The sequence below is a fragment of the Apteryx mantelli genome, chromosome 32, assembly GCF_036417845.1.
Source record: "Apteryx mantelli isolate bAptMan1 chromosome 32, bAptMan1.hap1, whole genome shotgun sequence".
NCBI classification, from domain to species: Eukaryota; Metazoa; Chordata; class Aves; order Apterygiformes; family Apterygidae; genus Apteryx; species Apteryx mantelli.
The window spans coordinates 538,276-557,547 of NC_090009.1; the positions used below are offsets into that span (position 1 = coordinate 538,276).

At 61.3% G+C, this 19,272-nt stretch overlaps 1 protein-coding gene and 1 long non-coding RNA gene across 2 annotated transcripts; both read right to left on the bottom strand.

Moving 5' to 3' along the window:
• LOC136994694 (killer cell lectin-like receptor subfamily B member 1B allele C) lies at positions 1 to 14,641 on the bottom strand. The gene is made up of 4 exons (XM_067313634.1): positions 14,554 to 14,641; positions 14,306 to 14,460; positions 2,793 to 2,902; positions 1 to 2,722 (listed from the first exon to the last, which is right to left on the bottom strand). The coding sequence occupies exons 1-4, from the start codon at positions 14,639 to 14,641 to the stop codon at positions 2,575 to 2,577; spliced, it is 501 nt and encodes a 166-aa protein (XP_067169735.1). The 3' UTR covers positions 1 to 2,574.
• Positions 14,642 to 14,656: 15 nt separating this feature from the next.
• On the bottom strand, positions 14,657 to 17,235 carry LOC136994761 (uncharacterized). The gene is made up of 4 exons (XR_010886666.1): positions 16,926 to 17,235; positions 16,220 to 16,323; positions 15,074 to 15,169; positions 14,657 to 14,721 (listed from the first exon to the last, which is right to left on the bottom strand). It is a non-coding gene; the product is annotated as an uncharacterized lncRNA (long non-coding RNA).
• Between the last annotated feature and the right edge of the window lie 2,037 nt (positions 17,236 to 19,272).

Here is a 19,272-nt window from a genome sequence, read left to right on the forward strand (position 1 = left end):
AAACAACCAAACAAAACAAAAAAGCTCCGCGGACACAAACTCCTGCCCCAGGGAGGGACAAGGCGGGGACGACGAGGGCGGCCGCAGTGAGTCACATCCTGCGGCGAGGCAGCACGGACATGGAGAGCTGCGGGGTGGCGAGAGCCGAAGGGATCAACTCGGAAACCTGCCACATGGAGCTCAGGTGGGTTCGCCGGGAGGAAGCCATCCGGATGCGGACCGCACCGGGAAGACGCCGCTGCCGGCAGCCCTGGGGCTGCGCCGGGAGACGCTTTGTCCCGCGGTCAATCCGATGGGAAACCTGCGGCAAAAGCGCGAAGAAAATTTGATCCCACTTCTCCTTGCTCCTTCCTAGGAGCAGGATGGAGATGAAGATGACCTTCTCCCCTCTTCCCCTTTAACCTCTTAGCCTTGTTTTCAAGTAAAATAAAATAAAAAGGAGCAAAAACCTGCCGAATCAGTAAAAAAAGAGGAAAAAGCACAACCGATTAGCAAATATGGGCTCGAAACACGTAGCAATAACGCTCAGCGAACCCAAAATCGAGGGGGAAGAAGCCTCCGCCATCAACGCCGGGCTCCTCCGGGGTCTGCGGGAGGCCGATGACTCGCTGTCCGGGTGCGTTGCACCGGAGAGAGCTTAATATCCGAGGAAAGGGACGGGTCCTGCTCTTAGATCCTGTCCCTGGGATCCAATCCCAATGGCAGAAACATGCTGCCGCTTCCTGAACTACCGAGATACCCGCTGCTTCGTGCGTCTGCCAGAGCCGTTCCCTCTTCCGCGGCTCACGGATTTGCCGAGGGACGGCGTGCCGGCGGCGTGATCCGTATGCTCTCCACCCACGTGCTGCTTCTCGGGGTGGCGAAAACGGGGTCCGGAGCCAAAAAACGGTTAGTTTTTCCTCCCGCAAAGCCAAACCACTGAGTTTACACCCCAAACTACCCGCCCTGGGTTGCGCCTTCTCCTCCCATCCCCAGGAGCGGAAGCGGGATGGGGCTAATCGGCACGGTTTGGAGGACATTTAGGCAGCAGAGAGGACGTCGAGGCGGTGGACGGCGAAGACGAGGACAACGTGGGCTGCTCACGCACGGTGGCGCCAGTCGACCCCGTTTTTAGGGCAAGAAGAGGGCGAGACAGGACGAGCACGGCGCCCGGATGCCACCCGCCGGACACGATACCTGTCATCTCTCCATCAGCACATTTATCAGCGTGGTGACGATGTCAACGAGACCCCGGATGGTTCCTGCTCGGGGTTGGAGCTACCAGCTCATCCAGCCTCCTCCCAAGGACGATCCCGGACGCAGAAGAGCCGGAGGATGGAGAAAAACCACGTAGCAGGTGCTGTAAAACCCACCAGGTCGTCGTTTTTGACCAGCAGTTGGACGATCATCTTCCACCCTAGACACCAAGCGGGAATTACTCATAATTGCAAAGTTCTCCCTCGTTATCGGGACATTAAAGCAAGCGGCAGTGAGGTTTTCTTCTCCTCGTCAGCTCCGATACGGAAGTTCCTCGCCCGAAGTTCGGCGGATCGACTCGGCCGGCGGAAACGGCCGCCTGGGCGTCTCTTATGTTGCGTCTCCACCTCGTGGAGAACAACTCGCATGAAACGATTTCCCTTTCAGGGGAGGATTTGCATCGAGGGGAGATTTGGGAGGAATCTTCTTCTTTCGGGGGCTTTTCTGCCAGCAGTTTCCCCCCTCCAAAATGCCTGACCTTCCGCAGGAGGAATAGCCGGGAATATCAGGGGGAAAAAGAGGAAAGACCCGTGGATCTGCTCCGTCCTGCGAGCGGCTGCTGCCCCACGGCACCTTCGTCCTGAAATCGCCCATCGAAGCTCAGACATCTGCCCCAGAGCCGCTCTCCCAACGCTCTTTACGCCCTTCTTCCTCCCCTGCCACATCGCGTTTTGGATGTTTCCCAGCTTTTTTTCCCACCAGTGCATCCTTGGACGGAGCCGGAGCTGCTCCTCTGGGAGCTTCTTCCCATGCTGCGATCGGTGCTGCCGAAAATGCCGGCGAAGCGGCTCCGAAGAGGCCTCGGCACCGGGGAGAAAAAGCTCCTGGATGCAGAACGGTGTTTTTTTCCTCGCTTTATAGCGCCGGAAAACCGACGCGACGTGATTTATCACCGCTGAGCTTCTGCCTCCGCAGAGCTCCAGCGCGGGTGGGGGAGGGGGGTGTTCCCTTCGCTCCCTTCTCCTCCCACCCGGATTTCACCCCTCTGCCAGCCTCACCGCGGAGCCCTGCTCCATCCGTGGATGGATCACGGCGCTGGAATTAAGCTCCCGGCACGTCTCTGCTGCTCCCGTCCCTCTGCGATCCTGTGATTTTTTCCCCCTTCCCTGTTTCTATTTACGACGGTCGTCGCTCGCCCTCCCTCACCCCCAAACCGGGCTCGTTTTCTGCATTTAATTCTCCTTTTTTTTTTTCTTCCTTTTATTTACACCTCCATTATCCGTGCCATGGGCAAGCCAAGGATGGCAATGGCCTGGGAGGAAGACGGAGGGGGGGGAACGTGAGCAGGTTGGATCTCCTGCTGAGATCCCGGCCCTTCCAGTGCTGCCTCTGACTGGCTCAGAGGGCGACGGCGGCTTTCTGGCAGATCCAGGAGATCATGGAGCCACAGGTCTCCGTCAGGATCCGGTTGCCCTTCAGCGCCCTGCAGCCTTTGCTGGAGCCCAGCGGGAGCCTGCGGGAGCGGGAGAGGATCCGTGTGGCAGCGCTGGAATCCCCCATGGGCAGCAGCACCCCGAAACCCGTCCCTGGGGGCCGCTCCGGGGTGACACACTCACCCGCTCTGATCCAGGCAGGAGCCGCTGAGCCGGATCTGGCTCCGATCCGGGCCGGAGATGTCGATCCAGAAGTATTTAGAGGGTTTCTTTGCGATGTCCTTTACGAACTCCTGCAGCGGGGACAGGGCAGCTGGGAGCCATCCCAGCCCGTGTCCTCGACCGCGTCTGTCCCGGATGAGCCTGGCCACATCCCGCTCCTGGATGGACCCTCGTTCCCCGGGACTGAGCCCCCCCCCAGTGTTCCCCATGCTCCGATGCTGCCCAAGGCGTCCTGGGGTGTTTGGCCACACAAGCGGGCACCAATTCCGGCTTTCTGGGCATCTCCAGCCCCTCGGATGCAGCCCTGGATCTCAGGGGGGTCCATCCCAACGTTCCCAACCGCATCCCCCTCCCTGTTTACCAGCTCGTTGCAGTCCTTCGGCATCAGCAGCTCGGCGTCCTGGGAAGTGCAGTTCTTCCGGCTCTCGTTCCAGGGCCCGATCCCGTCAGCCACCCAGTAGCACTTGCGCCCGCGCCGCGTCCAGCCCGGTGGGCAGAGCCGGCATCCATCACCCTCTATGGATAGACGGACGGAGCAACGGCGAGGGCATGTTAGCCGGAGTTGGGAATGCTGTTTTAGGGGGGGATCCCGTGGTGGCGGGGAGTTACCTGCTGGATCCTGCCCCTGTGGGGGGCACAGGGCCTCCCGGAGGCGCTGGTGGTCACGGGCCACGGCATCCCCGCAATCTGCCGGCGTCACGTCCCTGCAATCCACTGGTGTCACGTCCCTGCATCCATCCGTGCCATTTTCTGGCTTCTCCGACTGCAGGTGGTGAACTGCAAGGGAAGGACAGAGCGGAGGAGAAGGGGGGCAGTGGCAACACCTCCGAGGTCGCCCCTGGCACCAGGATGCGGCCCCTTGGCCCTCCCGGGGGCGACAGCACGCGGGATACGGAGGTGCCGAACCGGACCGGCGGCTTCTTCCACGGAAAAAAAATAGGCCAGGGAGCAATGCAGGCTCCATCTGAGGAGCCGTCAGCTTCCCCATGTCTCGCCCCCCCCAAAAAATCCAAGTTTTCCGGCGGTTTCGCCTCGCCGTCGCCCCCGTTCCGCGAAAAGCTGGTGGGATCCCGCTTCCGAACCCGGCGCCGGCAGGGAAAGCCGGCAAGAGCGACTCACCCCAGGAGCCCAGCGCCAGCACGGCGGCGCCGAGGACGAGGCTGCTGCTCCAGCCGAGCCACAGAGCCGTCCGGTGCCACCGGGGACAGGCCGACGCTGCGGGGGGAGGAAAAGCCGTCGGGATGAAACGCGGCTCCCATCCCACGGCGTTTCTTATTTTCTCCGGAAAGGCCGCTCCGGACACGCGCTCGCCGCGGCTCGGAGGCGGACGTCAGCCCCCAACGCCCCGGGGAAGCGGGTGCCCCCGGCACCGAGCGTCCCGAGGCCGCCGCCGCGTCGCTCCTCGTCCGCCAGCTCCAGAGCGGGAAGCGAGGCCGGAGGGAATCGGCGACGGAGGCGGGATGAGAGGGGCAAAGAGAGCGACGGCAAAAGCCCGAGGCGGCAGGAGGAGGTGGGAGGAGGAGGCAGCGCCGGCGGCCGCTCGGGCGCTCGCGGTCGCCCGGCCGCAGCTCGGCGAACACGTCCTGCGCCGGGGCCGAGCGCCGGCTCTCTTCAAGCGCGCGGGGGCTCGACGGCACAGGAAGGGGTGGGCTAAGGTGCGGCGTCAGCCTGAGGTACAGCCGCAAAGACAGGCGGACAAAAATAGACCGTCGGCAGCGAGAACAAAAAAAAAAAAAGAAGAATCGATTAATTCCGCGTTAGCGCCAGCGGAACGCGGCTTTCCCTCTCGGCCCTTTCTCGGCGCGCAAAGGGAAGCGCTTTGGGTGGAAATTGGGAATGAGCGGAAGGAGCCTGCAACCTGTCGACCTTTTCCAGGCAGGAGCGAGGACAGATGCTGCCGCCGCACGCTGGGTTTAAGAGCCAGCCAGGCCCTGAAAACGCGGCAGCTCCGGCTTCGGGGGACACGTTCGCTCCGGCTGCCGACGCCACCGCGACGTCTGAACCACCCAGGTGGGAAGGTTGGAAAATCACCCGCAGAGGGGTGGCAAAAATCAAAATCCCACGTGGAAAAACCCAGGGAGGGGGGAAAAAAAGGAGACGATCCGCTTACCGCCGGGCTGCGGGAGCGAACGCCGTTTCCCGCGGGATTCCTTGGGAACGATGTTCAGGTCGGCGTAAACGATTTGCCCCGCCATGGAGGGAGAGGATGCGGCAGCCTCCGGCTCTCGAGAGCAGCCGGCCGCTCGCTCGCTCGTTCGCTCACCCGGGCGGCGACTCGAGCAGCCGCCGCCCGGACGTCCGGTTCCTGCGAGCGTCGCGCTCCCGCGGCGCAGCTTCGCGCCTCCTCTCCCGCCTACGGGGCCTCGGCGGAGAGGCAGGAGCCGCCGGCGCCGCCGCGCGGGGAGGGAATCGCCCCGGAACACGCCCAAGGCACCGGCCGGCCTGGAAACGGGAGGCGTCGCACGGCTTTCGCTCCATTAAGACCAAAAAAATAAATTGAGATTTTTTTTTGGTTTTTTCGCGCTGTTCTGAGCTTGGGTTTGAAGCACGCGGCTACCAAAGAGCCGAGCGGATTCTCTCCGGGATCGAAACTCTTGGGGAACAGGAGTTTCGGAGCGAACGAAGCAGGATCCATGGGACGCGATCATGGCCTGGGGGATCCGTGCGACGGCTGAGGCGGCAGCGGGGCTTCGGCAGGGACCTTCGCGCCCCCCCCTCTGCCTCGTCGCGTCGCAAACGGGGCCTGAACGGTGAATTTGCCTGTCACCACGAGGAGGAAAAGGAAAAAAAAAGAGAGAAGCTCGAGCCGGCTGCGGTTAACGGTGTTAAAGCAGAACAAAACTGCAGGGAAAAGGGCGACCTCCGACGGCCGCCACGTCCGGCGAGGAAAACGAGGGATTTGCCGCGCTCCAACGCCGGGGGACCCTGCGCCGCCCGGGAGAAAACGAAAAACCAAGCGGCTTTCGGGCAGCTCGCAGCGGGGATCGGGGCACCTCGGGGATTCCCGTGCTTGCGTCCCCCCTCCGCCTTCCTCCCGCACCATCCCCGTCCTCAGCTCCCGCCGGCACTGACCTAGGAGGCGGCTCCCGGCGAAGGGACGGACAGACGGACAGCGGAGAGGAAGGATGAACGGGGCCCAGCGGCGTTGCCGAAGCGGAGAGGAAGCGACGGAAGCACTAGGGTAAAGAAAAGGAAAAAAAGGAGGAATTAAAAGCAAACTGGCAGTGGAGAAAACAGGCTCGGTTTGGGCGCGAGGGGGGGAAGAGAGCGAAGCCCGATTTGCCGAGCGGAGGAGGAGGAGGAGGAGGAAGCCGGCTCGGATGGGAGGAAAGATCCGGAGCCGCTTGCAGGGCAAATCCCAACTCCCCTTCGGCATCGCCCCGGAATAAAACCCCCAAAGCGGCTGCGCAACGTGCGCCCGGAGCAGAGCGCAGTTGGAGCTGCCGTCGGCACTTACCTCCCACTCCGAGCGGCGGTTGCGCTAAATCTGCACTATTTAGGTGAATATCGTTAATTTATTTTCAAGCTGTTTGCACAGATTTACGCTACTTGCGCTAACACGCTGTTATCTGGAATTAGTTGCGGAAGAGAAAGCGCAAACGCACGTTTTAAAGAAACTCTCTGCCGGCGGCTCGCTTCCGTTAGGCGACTGGATTTAGCAACTCCAAACAAAACACCAGGAGAAATATTAAACGTTTATTTATTAATTTGTAAATAAGGAATAGGAAGTTATGTCCAGTGTAAGGCCCAGAACGGCACCCACGCTCTTTCCTGTGCCATGTGGCCAGCCAGCGGCTGCAGGAGGCCGCGGAGGTGCCCAAAGACCAGCGCGCACTCGCCTTGGTTCCCAACACTGCGAGCAGCCGCAGCGCCGCTCGGTCCTGCAGCTCCGGGGAAAAAAAAAAAAAAAAAAAAAACAAGAAAACCCTGCTAACGCAAAGGGAGGCCCCAGGTGCCGTTTCCGCATCGCCGCAGCCGCGATTCCCAGGCGGTGAGAGAGCACCGAGGCCGAGCGGCACCTTACAGAGCAGCTGCCCTGAGCGAGCAAGGCCAAAAGGTTTCAGCCTAAGCAGCGCAAGTAGAAAAATATAGTTATTAATGCCTCCAACTTGGAAGTATTTCACCACCTGGAGACCTCCCTGTTTTACAGGGCACCTGGGTGCTTTACAACAAACATCCATGACACCCATGTCCATGGGTGCAAAACTACTCATCATCCTCATGGACTTTCTGGAGCCTGGAGCGTGCGTGTGGCGGCAGCGCTGCGTCCCCCCTGGCTGGCAGCAATCCTTGAAGCGCGGACGGTGCCTGGCGGGACAGTGCCGGAGCTGCAGTGAGCGATAAGGTTGGAACCTGCCCTTGCCAAGGCTTTGCCAGCACCAATGGGCACTTCATGGCCAGAATCTCCGGACCAAGTGCCAGGAGACCCCAAATCTGTGACTGGTGTGAGGCAAGAGAAGAAGAACGGGTCCTGCTCCATTGAAGAAGTCCAAGAGGAGCCCCTGGACGAAGCGGGCTCCCCCGGCAGAGTCGGGCGTGGGTCTGCTGTGTCGGCAGGCACGAAGAAGAGGGTGCTGATGGGTGAGTCGAAGGTGTGGGGCGCGGAGAGGGGCCGGTGTCCCTCTGGCAGTGTCCCCGCTGGCCTGCTGCCTGCTCTGGCACAGCCGCATCTCCGCTGTGAGCGGCTTTTTGTTCCTCCAGGCGACCTGCGCAGACCCCGTCGATGGCACCTCCCAGTGCTGGCTGTGAGCGCGGCCATAAACGTCCTTCTGCCCTTCGAGGCTGCTTCGCCCAATCACCGCCCACAGCTGCTGAGTGGCAGGCAGCATAGCCAATCACGGAGAGAGGCTACACTTTGCACCCCCCCCCCAGCTCATATATCTCCATTCACAAGTTCCACGTGAAGAACGCAGCTGGACGGGAGGGGAGTGGCAACTCGTACTGAGACGGTAATGAAAACAGGGGCAATTTTTGGTGTTAAAATGATCTGTTCTCTTTTGTTCGTTCGCGGGTACCAGCAAGGAGCATTGAGAGTCAGTTTTCTGAGCTTTTAAAGTTTTATTGCTAGCAATGAGGTGCCTCTTGGCTGGGAGCGCGGGAAGGGACCCCGAGCAGCGTTTTTGTTGCAGCTTCTAAGCGATAGTAAGTTGTTACGTATTCGATACTCTGGTTTACCTCATCAGGCAATTATCTGTGGTTCTTAGTCCTACCAGCGCGAGCTGCTTTTAATGCTGTCAGTCACCTGTGGAAGGCGGTCTAAAGCCCTGGCACTCGCTGTGATTGGCTGCGCGGCCCGTCATTCAGTGGCTGTTGGCAGTGATTGGGCGGAGCGGCAGGGGGTGGGGCCGATAGTGAAACCACTTTGGAGGAGAAGGGAGGAGACGGAGCCGCTGTCGCCTCCCGCCCGGAGGCACCGGGCAAAGGGGCGGGGGGAGGCCGGTACCGCTGCGTGTCGGGTGGCTGCCGGTGGGCGCCGGGCTCGCGGAGGCGCATCCCGAGGCAGAGGCTTTCTAGGGAAGAAGGGAATCGGCCGGGTGGGGGCCAAACGGGGCCGTATGGGGCTCATTAAAAGGCAGCGGGTTGTTTGTCACTGTGGTACTGTGAGGCGGAGCGATCGCTCTCTGTGATTGGCTGTGTCGGCCGCCCCTCAGCGGCTGCGGGCAGTGATTGGGCGAGGCACGGCGGGGGGGGCGGTACCAGGCGCTGTGGGTGGCTCAGAATGCCGGGGGGGGGAGGGAGGGTGCGGTAGCGGTTGCGGCTGCTCTCGCCCCGCCTCCGGGCGGGTTTTGTTCCGTTATATTTCGTTTCCTTCTCGTTTATTTGGGGTTTCCCGCGTGTCTGTTCCTCCCGAAGGCATCTTGCTCCCTTTGTTACCCTGCACCTGTGTCTTCTCTGCTGCCTCCTGTCAGAGCTCTTCTGTCTCTGTCCCAGCATCCCGTCAAGCGTTTGCTCTTTCCCAGCACGTACTGGGCGATGGCATCGTAGTTTCGAGAGCTTCGTGGCCGGTGCCGAGAGCCAAGGAGGCTGGAGCGTGCGTGTGGCGGCAGCGCTGCGTCCCCCCTGGCTGGCAGCAATCCTTGAAGCACGGACGGTGCCTACCGGGACGGTGCCGGAGCTGCAGTGAGCGACGAGGTCGGAGCCTGCCCTTGTGAAGATTTCGCCAGCACCAATGAGTGCTGCAGCACCAGAACCTGTGGACCAAGCGCTGTTAGCCCCTGAATCTGTGACTGGTGTGAGGCAAGAGGAGAACAGGTCCTGCTTCACTGAAGGAGTCCAAGAGCAGCCCCTGGAGGAACCGGGCTCCCCCGGCAGAGTCAGGCGTGGGTCTGCTGTGTCGGCAGGCACGAACGTGTGCATGCTGATGGGTGAGTCGAAGGTGTGGGGCGCGGAGAGGGGCCGGTGTCCCTCTGGCAGTGTCCCCGCTGGCCTGCTGCCTGCTCTGGGACAGCCGCATCTCCGCTGTGAGCGGCTTTTTGTTCCTCCAGGCGACCTGCGCAGACCCCGTCGATGGCACCCCCCAGCGCTGGCTGTGAGTGTGGCCATAAATGTCGTTCTGTTCGTTTGCATTGTTGCAGTGGCAGGTAAGGGAAGGGACGGCTGCATGGTGTTGGCGTGGAGCTGTCCGTGTGCGTACATGGCTGTCCCTGTGCTGATGGCAGGGGAAAGAGAGGGGAGCAGGAAGCCCGGCTGTGGCTCAGGAGCAGGGCTGTGTGTGGGGGCGCCTGGGGGGCTGCGTCTTGAAGGGCGACATCTCACCACTTTCCCGTCCCCCTGCAGCGAGCCGGCGTAGCGACCCCCAAACCACTGGTGCTGCCGTGTTGAGCTGCCGCGACGGCTGGATCGGCTGCCGCGGGATCTGCTACTACATCTCGCGGGAGGAGGCGAGCTGGGAGTCGAGCCAGCATCACTGCTCCTCGCTGGGGGCCTCGCTGGCTATGCTGAAGCGGGAGTGGGAAGTGGTGAGTGCGCGGGGCGCCGCGGGAGCGGCTGGATCGGGTACGGGGGGCCGCGCTGGGGCGGGCCGAGCCGCCAGGGCAGAGGGGCAGAGGGGACGGAGCCGTGGTTGCTGTCCCCACAGCGAAGCGGGGCTGTGGTGAGGGAGGGGGAGCCTTAGCGCGGCTGGCATTTTCCTTTGGGAATGTTATGGGTGGGTCGGAATCCCCTTTTCTTGCCGGCAGAGCTGTTCTGCGGGTCTGGGCAGGTGGCAGCGCCCGGCAGGGCAGGGCGGCGAATGCCAGGGGGCCAGCGGAGCCCGGGGCCGGCAGCAGCTTGTGACCGTTTCCCCCTCTTTCCCCCGCAGCCTTTCCTCAGGGAGCTCAAAAGCTCCACCGACTGCTGGTTGGGGCTGCGCAGGCAGGACGGGCGCCTGGTGTGGGCGGATGGCACCGTCTACGACGGAACGTGAGCCCTGGGGCACCGTGTCGTGAACTGGGGGGCCAGCGGTGCCCCCGTGTGCCGCCTCTGCCTGGGGCTGTCGCTCGCCGCTGGCCCCGCTTCCCTCCCGGCGCTCGAGGGCATCGCGACCAACCTGGCGTCGCCTTTCCTTGCTCCGCAGGTTCCCAGTTCACGGCCAAGGAGCCTGCGCCTACATGAATGACGCCATCGCCAGTTCTAGCTGCTCCCAGCTCAGGCCTTATATCTGCAGCGTGGCGCTGGCTCCGCTCTGAGCGAGGTGGGAACGCCGCCTCCGGAGCAGGCAGGCTGCCCCGGCATGGCTGCCCTCTGCTACCTCCCTTCATGTGCCTGCCGTGCTGGAGCTGGAGCAGCCCTTAGGGATCAGCACAGAAAGCCCATGAGGACGACGAGTAGTTTTGCACCCATGGGTGCGGGTGTCATAGACATTTTTTGGTCTTGTAAAACACCCAGGGGCCCTGTAAAACAGGGAAGACCCCACCTGGTGAAATACTTCCAAGTTGGAAGCATTAATAACTATATTTTTCTGCTCGCGTTGCTTAGTTTGAAACCTTTTGGTCACACTCGCTCAGGGCAGGTGCTCTGTATGGTGCTGCGCACCCTCGGTGCTCTGTTGTCTTCCAAAACTTGATTCCTATGTGGAGGAAGTGCTGTGCAGGCGTCCCCTTCTTGCCGCCTGGGAATCGTGGCCGCAGCTATGCCAAAACAGGACCCGGGGCCTCCCTTTGCTCTAGCAGTTTTTTTTTTTTTTTTTTTTCTGGAGCCGCTGGAGCGAGCGGCACTGCGGCTGCTCGCAGCGTTGGGAACCGAGGCAAGCGCGCTCCGATCTTCTGGTGCTTCCGCAGCCTCCTGCAGCTGCCGGCCGACTGCAGGGAGCGGGAGAGAGCGCGGGTGCCGTTCTGTGCCTTGCACAAGGCAGAGCCTTGTATTCCTTATTATTTATAAAATATATTATTATTTTTAAATTTATAAATAAACAGTTAATATTTCTCCTGACATCTTGTTTGGAGTTGCTAAATCCAGTCACCTAACGGAAGCGAGCCGCCGGCAGAGAGTTTCTTTAAAACGTGCGTTTGCGCCTTCTCTTCAGCAACTAATTCCAAATAACAGCGTGTTCATGATCTACAAAGGTGGAAGCTATCGGAGGCCTCTTAGCCTCGGCTTCCGGGTCTATCCCCCCTGCAAAACTTCGGATTTGTTTAAATCGCCCGGAAGGGAAAGCTGAGGGCTGTTCCTCAGGTTGTTGCTGACGCTCCCTTCTTTTGGAGCAATTCGCAGTGGTTTTCATCGGGAGTGAACGCAGCGGCTTCAGGGAGCGTTTGCACAAACCCCAGGTAGGGTCGGACGCCCGCAGAATTCCTCGTAAAACTTGTAACGCTTTCTCGGGATCCTCCCCAAGCCTGGGAGTTTGTTGACTCCATGCAATCCAGTCTTGGGGCTGTCCCCAGGGTCGGTAGATTCGCGTTGTAGCCCCCCGAGGTGCCCGGTCCGGACCTGGCAGGGGAACTCCTGGCACGGGAAGGACGTGCCAAGGGGCCGGAGAGGCAGAGGGGGAAGGCAAGGGGGGTAGAGAGAAGCCGAAGCGGAGGATAGCGCAGAGGGCGCAGCGGTGCCGCAGAGCACGTTGCCCAGCGGCTGCTGGAGGTGCTGGGTCAGGGGCTTGGACCCAGACAGATGCACGGGGTCACGGGGTCCAGAGCCAAAAAACGGTTAGTTTTTCCTCCTGCAAAGCCAAACCACTGAGTTTACACCCCAAACTACCTGCCCTGGGTTGCACCTTCTCCTCCCATCCCCAAGAGCGGAAGCGGGATGGGGCTAATCGGCACGGTTTTGAGGACATTTAGGAAGGAGAGAGGACGTCGAGGCGGTGGACGGCGAAGACGAGGACAACGTGGGCTGCTCACGCACGGTGGCGCCAGTCGACCCCGTTTTTAGGGCAAGAAGAGGGCGAGACGGGACGAGTGCGGCGCCCAGACACCACCCGCCGGATGCAATACCTGTCGTCTCTCCGCTGGCACCTTTATCGGCGTGGTGACAACATCAACGAGACCCCGGATGGTTCCTGCTCGGGGTTGGAGCTACCAGCTCATCCGGCCTCCTCCCAAGGACGATCCTGGACGCAGAAGAGCCGGAGGATGGAGAAAAACCACGTAGCAGGTGCTGTAAAACCCACCAGGTCGTCGTTTTTGACCAGCAGTTGGACGATCATCTTCCACCCTAGACACCAAGCGGGAATTACTCATAATTGCAAAGTTCTCCCTCGTTATCGGGACATTAAAGCGAGCGGCGGTGAGGTTTTCTTCTCCTTGTCAGCTCCGATACGGAAGTTCCTCGCCCGAAGTTCGGCGGATCGACTCGGCCGGCGGAAACGGCCGCCCGGGCGTCTCTTACGTTGCGTCTCCACCTCGTGGAGAACAAGTCGCATGAAATGATTTCCCTTTCGGGGAGGATTTGCATCGAGGGGAGATTTGGGAGGAATCTTCTCCTTTTGGGGCTTTTCTGCCAGCAGTTCCCCCCACAAGATGCCTGACCTTCCGCAGGAGGAATAGCTGGGAATATTGGAGGGAAAGGGAAAGAGGAAAGACCCATGGATCTGCTCTGTCCTGCGAGTGGCTGCTGCCCCACGGCACCTTCATCCCGAAATCGCCCATCGAAGCTCAGACATCTGCCCCAGAGCCGCTCTCCCAACGCTCTTTACGCCCTTCTTCCTCCCCTGCCACGTCGCGTTTTGGATGTTTCCCAGCTTTTTTTCCCACCGGCACATCCTTGGACGGAGCCGGAGCTGCTCCTCTGGGAGTTTCTTCCCGCGCCACGATCGGCGCTGCCGAAAACGCCGGCGAAGCGGCTCCGAAGAGGCCTCGGCACCGGGGAGAAAAAGCTCCTGGATGCAGAACGGTGTTTTTTTCCTCGTTTTATAGCGCTGGAAAACCGACACGACGCGATTTATCGGCGCCGAGCTTCCACCTCCGCCGAGCCCCGGCACGGGGGGTGGGGTGGGGGGTTTCCCTTCGTTCCCTTCTCCTCCCACCCGGATTTCACCTCTCTGCCAGCCTCACCACAGAGCCCTGCTCCATCCGTGGATGGATCATGGCACCAGAATGAAGCTCCTGGCACCTCTCTGCTGCTCCCATCCCTCCACAATTCCGTTTCCAGGGGTGATTTTTTTCCCCCTTCCCTGTTTCTATTTACGACGGTCGTCGCTCGCCCTCCCTCGCCCCCAAACCGGGCTCGTTTTCCACTTTTAATTCTCCCTTTTTTTTTTCCCTTTTATTTACACCTCCGTTATCCGTGCCGTGGGTGAGCCAAGGACAGCGATGGCTCGGGAGGAAGACGGAGGTGGAGGGGATGTGAGCAGGGCCCGGGTGCTCTGAACAGATTGGATCTCCCTGCCGAGATCCTGGCCTTTCCCGCTGAGATCCTGGCCCTTCCGGTGCTGCCTCTGGCTCAGATGGTGACGGCGGCTTTCTGGCAGATCCAGGAGATCATGGAGCCACAGGTCTCCGTCAGGATCCGGTAGCCCTTCAGCGCCCTGCAGCCTTTGCTGGAGCCCGGCGGGAGCCTGCGGGAGCGGAAGAGGATCTGCGTGGCGGCACCGGGATCCCCCACGGGCAACGGCACCCCGACACCCGTCCCTGGGGGCCGCTCCGGGGCAACGCACTCACCCGCTCTGATCCAGGCAGGAGCCGCTGAGCCAGATCCGGCTCTGATCCAGGCTGGAGAGGCTGATCCAGAAGTATTTAGAGGGTTTCTTTGCGATGTCCTTTACGAGCTCCTGCAGCGGGGACAGGGCAGCTGGGAGCCATCCCAGCCCGTGTCCTCAACCGCGTCCGTCCCGGATGAGCCTGGCCGCATCCGGCTCCTGGATGGACCCTCGTTCCCCGGGACCTAGCCCCCCCCAGCGTTCCCTGAGCTCCGATGCTGCCCAAGGCATCCAGGGGGGTTTGGCCACACAGGTGGGTGCTGATTCCGGCTTTCCGGGCATCTCCAGCCCCTCGGATGCAGCCCTGGATCTCAGGGGGGTCCATCCCAACGTTCCCAACCGCATCCCCCTCCCCGTTTACCAGCTCGTCGCAGTCCTCCGGCATCAGCAGCTCGGCGTCCCGGGAAGTGCAGTTCTCCCGGCTCTTGTCCCAGGACTGGGCCCCGTTGGCCACCCAGTAGCACTTGCGCCCGCGCTGCGTCCAGCCCGGCGGGCAGAGCCGGCATCCGTCGCCCTCTGCGGACACACGGATGGAGCAATGGTAAGGGCGTCTTAGCCGGAGTCGGGAATGCTGTTTTGGGGGGGGATCCTGCGGCGGCAGCGAGTTACCTGCCGGATCCTGCCCCTGCGGGGGGCACAGGGACTCTCGGAGGTGCTGGCGGTCACGGGCCACGGCATCCCTGAAATCCACCAGCATCGCGTCCCTGCAATCCGCTGGCGTCATGTCCCTGTGTCCGTCCGTGACGTTTCCCAGCTTCTCCGACTGCAGGTGGTGAACTGCAAGGGAAGGACGGAGCAGAGGAGAAGGGGGGCAGCGGCGACACCTCCGAGGTTGCCCCCGGCACCAGGATGCGGCCCCTCAGCCCCCCCGGGGGCGACAGCACGCGGGATACGGAGGCGCCAAACCAGACTGGCGGCTTCTTCCACGGAAAAAAAGAGGCCGGGGAGCAACACAGGCTCCATCCACGGAGCCATCAGCTTCCCCACGTCTCGCCCCCCCCCCCCCCCCCCCCCAAAATCCAAGTTTTCTGGCGGTTTCGCCTTGCCGTCGCCCCCGTTCTGCGAAAAGCCGGCGTGATTGCGCTTCCGAACCCGGTGCCGGCAGGGAAAGCCAGCGAGAGCGACTCACCCCAGGAGCCCAGCGCCAGCACGGCGGCGCCGAGGACGAGGCTGCTGCTCCAGCCGAGCCACAGAGCCGTCCGGTGCCACCGGGGACAGGCCGACGCTGCGGGGGGAGGAAAAGCCGTCGGGATGAAACGCGGCTCCCATCCCGCAGCGTTTCTTATTTTCTCCAGAAAGGCCGCTCCGGACACGCGCTCGCTGCGGCTCGGAGGCGGACGTCGGCCCCCGACGCCCCGGGGAAGCGGGTGCCCCCGTCACCGAGCGTCCCGAGGCCGCCGCCGCGTCGCTCCTCGTCCGCCAGCTGCAGAGCGGGAAGCGAGGCCGGAGGGAATCGGCGACGGAGGCGGGATGAGAGGGGCAAAGAGAGCGACGGCAAAAGCCCGAGGCGGCAGGAGGAGGCGGCAGGAGGAGGCGGCGCCGGCGGCCGCTCGGGCGCTCGCGGTCGCCCGGCCGCAGCTCGGCAAACACGTCCTGCGCCGGGGCCGAGCGCCGGCTTTCTTCAAGCGCGCGGGGGCTCGACGGCACAGGAAGGGGTGGGCTAAGGTGCGGCGTCAGCCTGAGGTACAGCCGCAAAGACAGGCGGACAAAAATAGACCGTCGGCAGCGAGAAGAACAAAAAAAAACAAAAAAAAGAAGAATTGATTAATTCCGCGTTAGCGCCAGCGGAACGCGGCTTTCCCTCTCGGCCCTTTCTCGGCGCGCAAAGGGAAGCGCTTTGGGTGGAAATTGGGAATGAGAGGAAGGAGCCTGCAACCCGTCGACCTTTTCCAAGCGTCCCTTCAGGAGGCCAAAACAGCAGGAGCTGCACCCTCCCCTTGCAAACGAGGGATTAAAAAGCAGGATCAGTGGGAAAAGTGATGGCCAAGAGAACGGCAAAAGCCAGGCAGCTCCGGAGGCTTTGCCGGACAGGCACAAGTGGGAGCGAGAACGGATCCTGCCGCCGCACGCCGGGTTTAAGAGCCATCCCGGCCCTGAAAACGCGGCAGCTCCGGCTTCGGGGGACACGTTCGCTCCAGCTGCCGATGCCACCGCGACCTCTGAACCACCCAGGTGGGAAGGTTGGAAAATCACCCGCAGAGGGGTGGCAAAAATCAAAATCCCACGTGGAAAACCCAGGGAGGGGGAGGGGGAAAAAAGGAGATGATCCGCTTACCGCCAGGCTGCAGGAGTGAACGCCGTTTCCCACGGGATTCCTCGGGAGAGACGTCCACGTTGGCATAGATAATTTGCCCCGCCATGGAGGGAGAGGAGCGGCAGCTCCGAATTAAGACAAAAAAAAAATAGAGATTTTTTTGTTGTTGTTGTTTCGCGCTGTTCTGAGCTCGGGTTTGAAGCACGCGGCTACCAAAGAGCCGAGCGGATTCTCTCCGGGATCAAAAATCTTTGGAAAGACGGGTTTCAGTGCAAATGAAGTGGGATCCGCAGGACGCGATCGTGGCCCGGGGGATCCGTGCGACAGCTGAGGCGGCGGCGGGGCTTCGGCAGGGACCTTCACGCCCCCCCTCCGCCTCGTCGCGTCGCAAATTGGGTCTGAACGGTGAATTTGCCTGTCACCACGAGGAGGAAAAGGAAAAAAAAAAGAGAGACGCTCGAGCCGGCTGCGGTTAACGGTGTTAAAGCAGAACAAAACTGCAGGGAAAAGGGCGACCTCCGACGGCCGCCACGTCCGGCGAGGAAAACGAGGGATTTGCCGCGCTCCAACGCCGGGGGACCCTGCGCCGCCCGGGAAAAAACGAAAACCCAAGCGGCTTTCGGGCAGCTCGCAGCGGGGATCGGGCACCTCGGGGATTCCCGCGCTTGCGTCCCCCCTCCACCTTCCTCCCGCACCATCCCCGTCCTCAGCTCCTGCCGGCACTGACCTAGGAGGCGGCTCCCGGCGAAGGACGGACGGACGGACGGCGGAGAGGAGGATGAACGGGGCCCAGCGGCGTTGCCGAAGCGGAGAGGAAGCGACGGAAGCACTAGGGTAAAGAAAAGGAAAAAAGGAGGAATTAAAAGCAAACTGTCAGTGGAGAAAACAGGCTCAGTTTGGGCGCGAGGGGGAAGAGAGCGAAGCCCGATTTGCCGAGCAGAGGAGGAGGAGGAGGAAGCCGGCTCGGATGGGAGGAAAGATCCGGAGCCGCTCGCAGGGCAAATCCCAACTCCCCTTCGGCATCGCCCCGGAATAAAACCCCCAAAGCGGCTGTGTGACGCAGGCCCAGAGCAGAGCGCGGTTGGAGCTGCCGCCGGCACTTACCTCCCGCTCCGAGCGGCGGTTGCGCCAAATCTGCACTATTTAGGTGAATGTCGTTAATTTATTTTTCAAGCTGTTTGCACAGATTTACGCTACTTGCGCTAACACGCTGTTATCTGGAATTAGTTGCGGAAGAGAAGCGCAAACGCACGTTTTAAAGAAACTCTCTGCCGGCGGCTCGCTTCCGTTAGGCGACTGGATTCAGCAACTCCAAACAAAACGCCAGGAGAGATATTAACGGTTTATTTATCAATTTGTAAATAAGGAAAATGAAGTTATGTCTAGTGTAAGGCACAGAACGGCACCCGCGCTCTCTCCTGCGTCCTGTGGTCGGCTGGTGGCTGCAGGAGGCCGCGGAGGCGCCCAAAGACCAGCGCGCACTCGCTTCGGTTCCCAACATCGCGAGCAGCCGCAGTGCCGCTCGCTCCTGCAGCTCTGGGGAAAAAAAAAAAAAAAGACGAGAAGAAAACCCTGCTAACGCAAAGGGAGGCCCCGGGTGCCGTTTCCGCATCGCCGCAGCCGCGATTCCCAGGCGGTGAGAGAGCACCGAGGCCGAGCGGCACCTTACAGAGCACCTGCCCTGAGCGAGCAAGGCCAAAAGGTTTCAGTCCAAGCAGCGCAAGTAGAAAAATATAGTTATTAATGCCTCCAACTTGAAGTATTTCACCACCTGGAATCCTCCCTGTTTTACAGGGCTCCTGGTGCTTTACAACAACATCCATGACACCCGTGTCCATGGGTGCAAAACTACTCATCATCCTCATGGACTTTCTGGAGCCTGGAGCGTGCGTGTGGCGGCAGCGCTGCGTCCCCCCTGGCTGGCAGCAATCCTTGAAGCGCGGACGGTGCCTGGCGGGACGGTGCCGGAGCTGCAGTGAGCGACGAGGTCGGAGCCTGCCCTTGCCAAGGCTTTGCCAGCACCAATGAGTGCTGCAGGGCCAGAACCTGTGGACCACATGCTGTTAGTCCCTGAATCTGTGACTGGTGTGAGGCAAGAGAAGAAGAACTGGTCCTGCTTCACTGAAGAAGTCCAAGAGCAGCCCCTGGACGAAGCGGGCTCCCCCGGCAGAGTCGGGCGTGGGTCTGCTGTGTCGGCAGGCACGAAGAAGAGGGTGCTGATGGGTGAGTCCAAGGTGTGGGGCGCGGAGAGGGGCCGGTGTCCCTCTGGCAGTGTCCCTGCTGGCCTGCTGCCTGCTCTGGACAGCCGCATCCCCGCTGTGAGCGGCTTTTTGTTCCTCCAGGCGACCTGCGCAGACCCCGTCGATGGCACCTCCCAGTGCTGGCTGTGAGCGCGGCTATAAATGTCGTTCTGCCCTTCGAGGCTGCTTCGCCCAATCACCGCCCACAGCCGCTGAGTGGCAGGCAGCATAGCCAATCACGGAGAGAGGCTACACTTTGCACCCCCCCCCAGCTCATATATCTCCATTCACAAGTTCCACGTGAAGAACGCAGCTGGACGGGAGGGGAGTGGCAACTCGTGCTGAGACGGTAATGAAAACAGGGGCAATTTTTGGTGTTAAAATGATCTGTTCTCTTTTGTTCGTTCGCGGTACTAGCAAGGAGCATTGAGAGTCAGTTTTCTGAGCTTTTAAAGTTTTATTGCTAGCAATGAGGTGCCTCTTGGCTGGGAGCGCGGGAAGGGACCCCGAGCAGCGTTTTTGTTGCAGCTTCTAAGCGATAGTAAGTTGTTACGTATTCGATACTCTGGTTTACCTCATCAGGCAATTATCTGTGGTTCTTAGTCCTACCAGCGCGAGCTGCTTTTAATGCTGTCAGTCACCTGTGGAAGGCGGTCTAAAGCCCTGGCACTCGCTGTGATTGGCTGCGCGGCCCGTCATTCAGTGGCTGTTGGCAGTGATTGGGCGGAGCGGCAGGGGGTGGGGCCGATAGTGAAACCACTTTGGAGGAGAAGGGAGGAGACGGAGCCGCTGTCGCCTCCCGCCCGGAGGCACCGGGCAAAGGGGCGGGGGAGG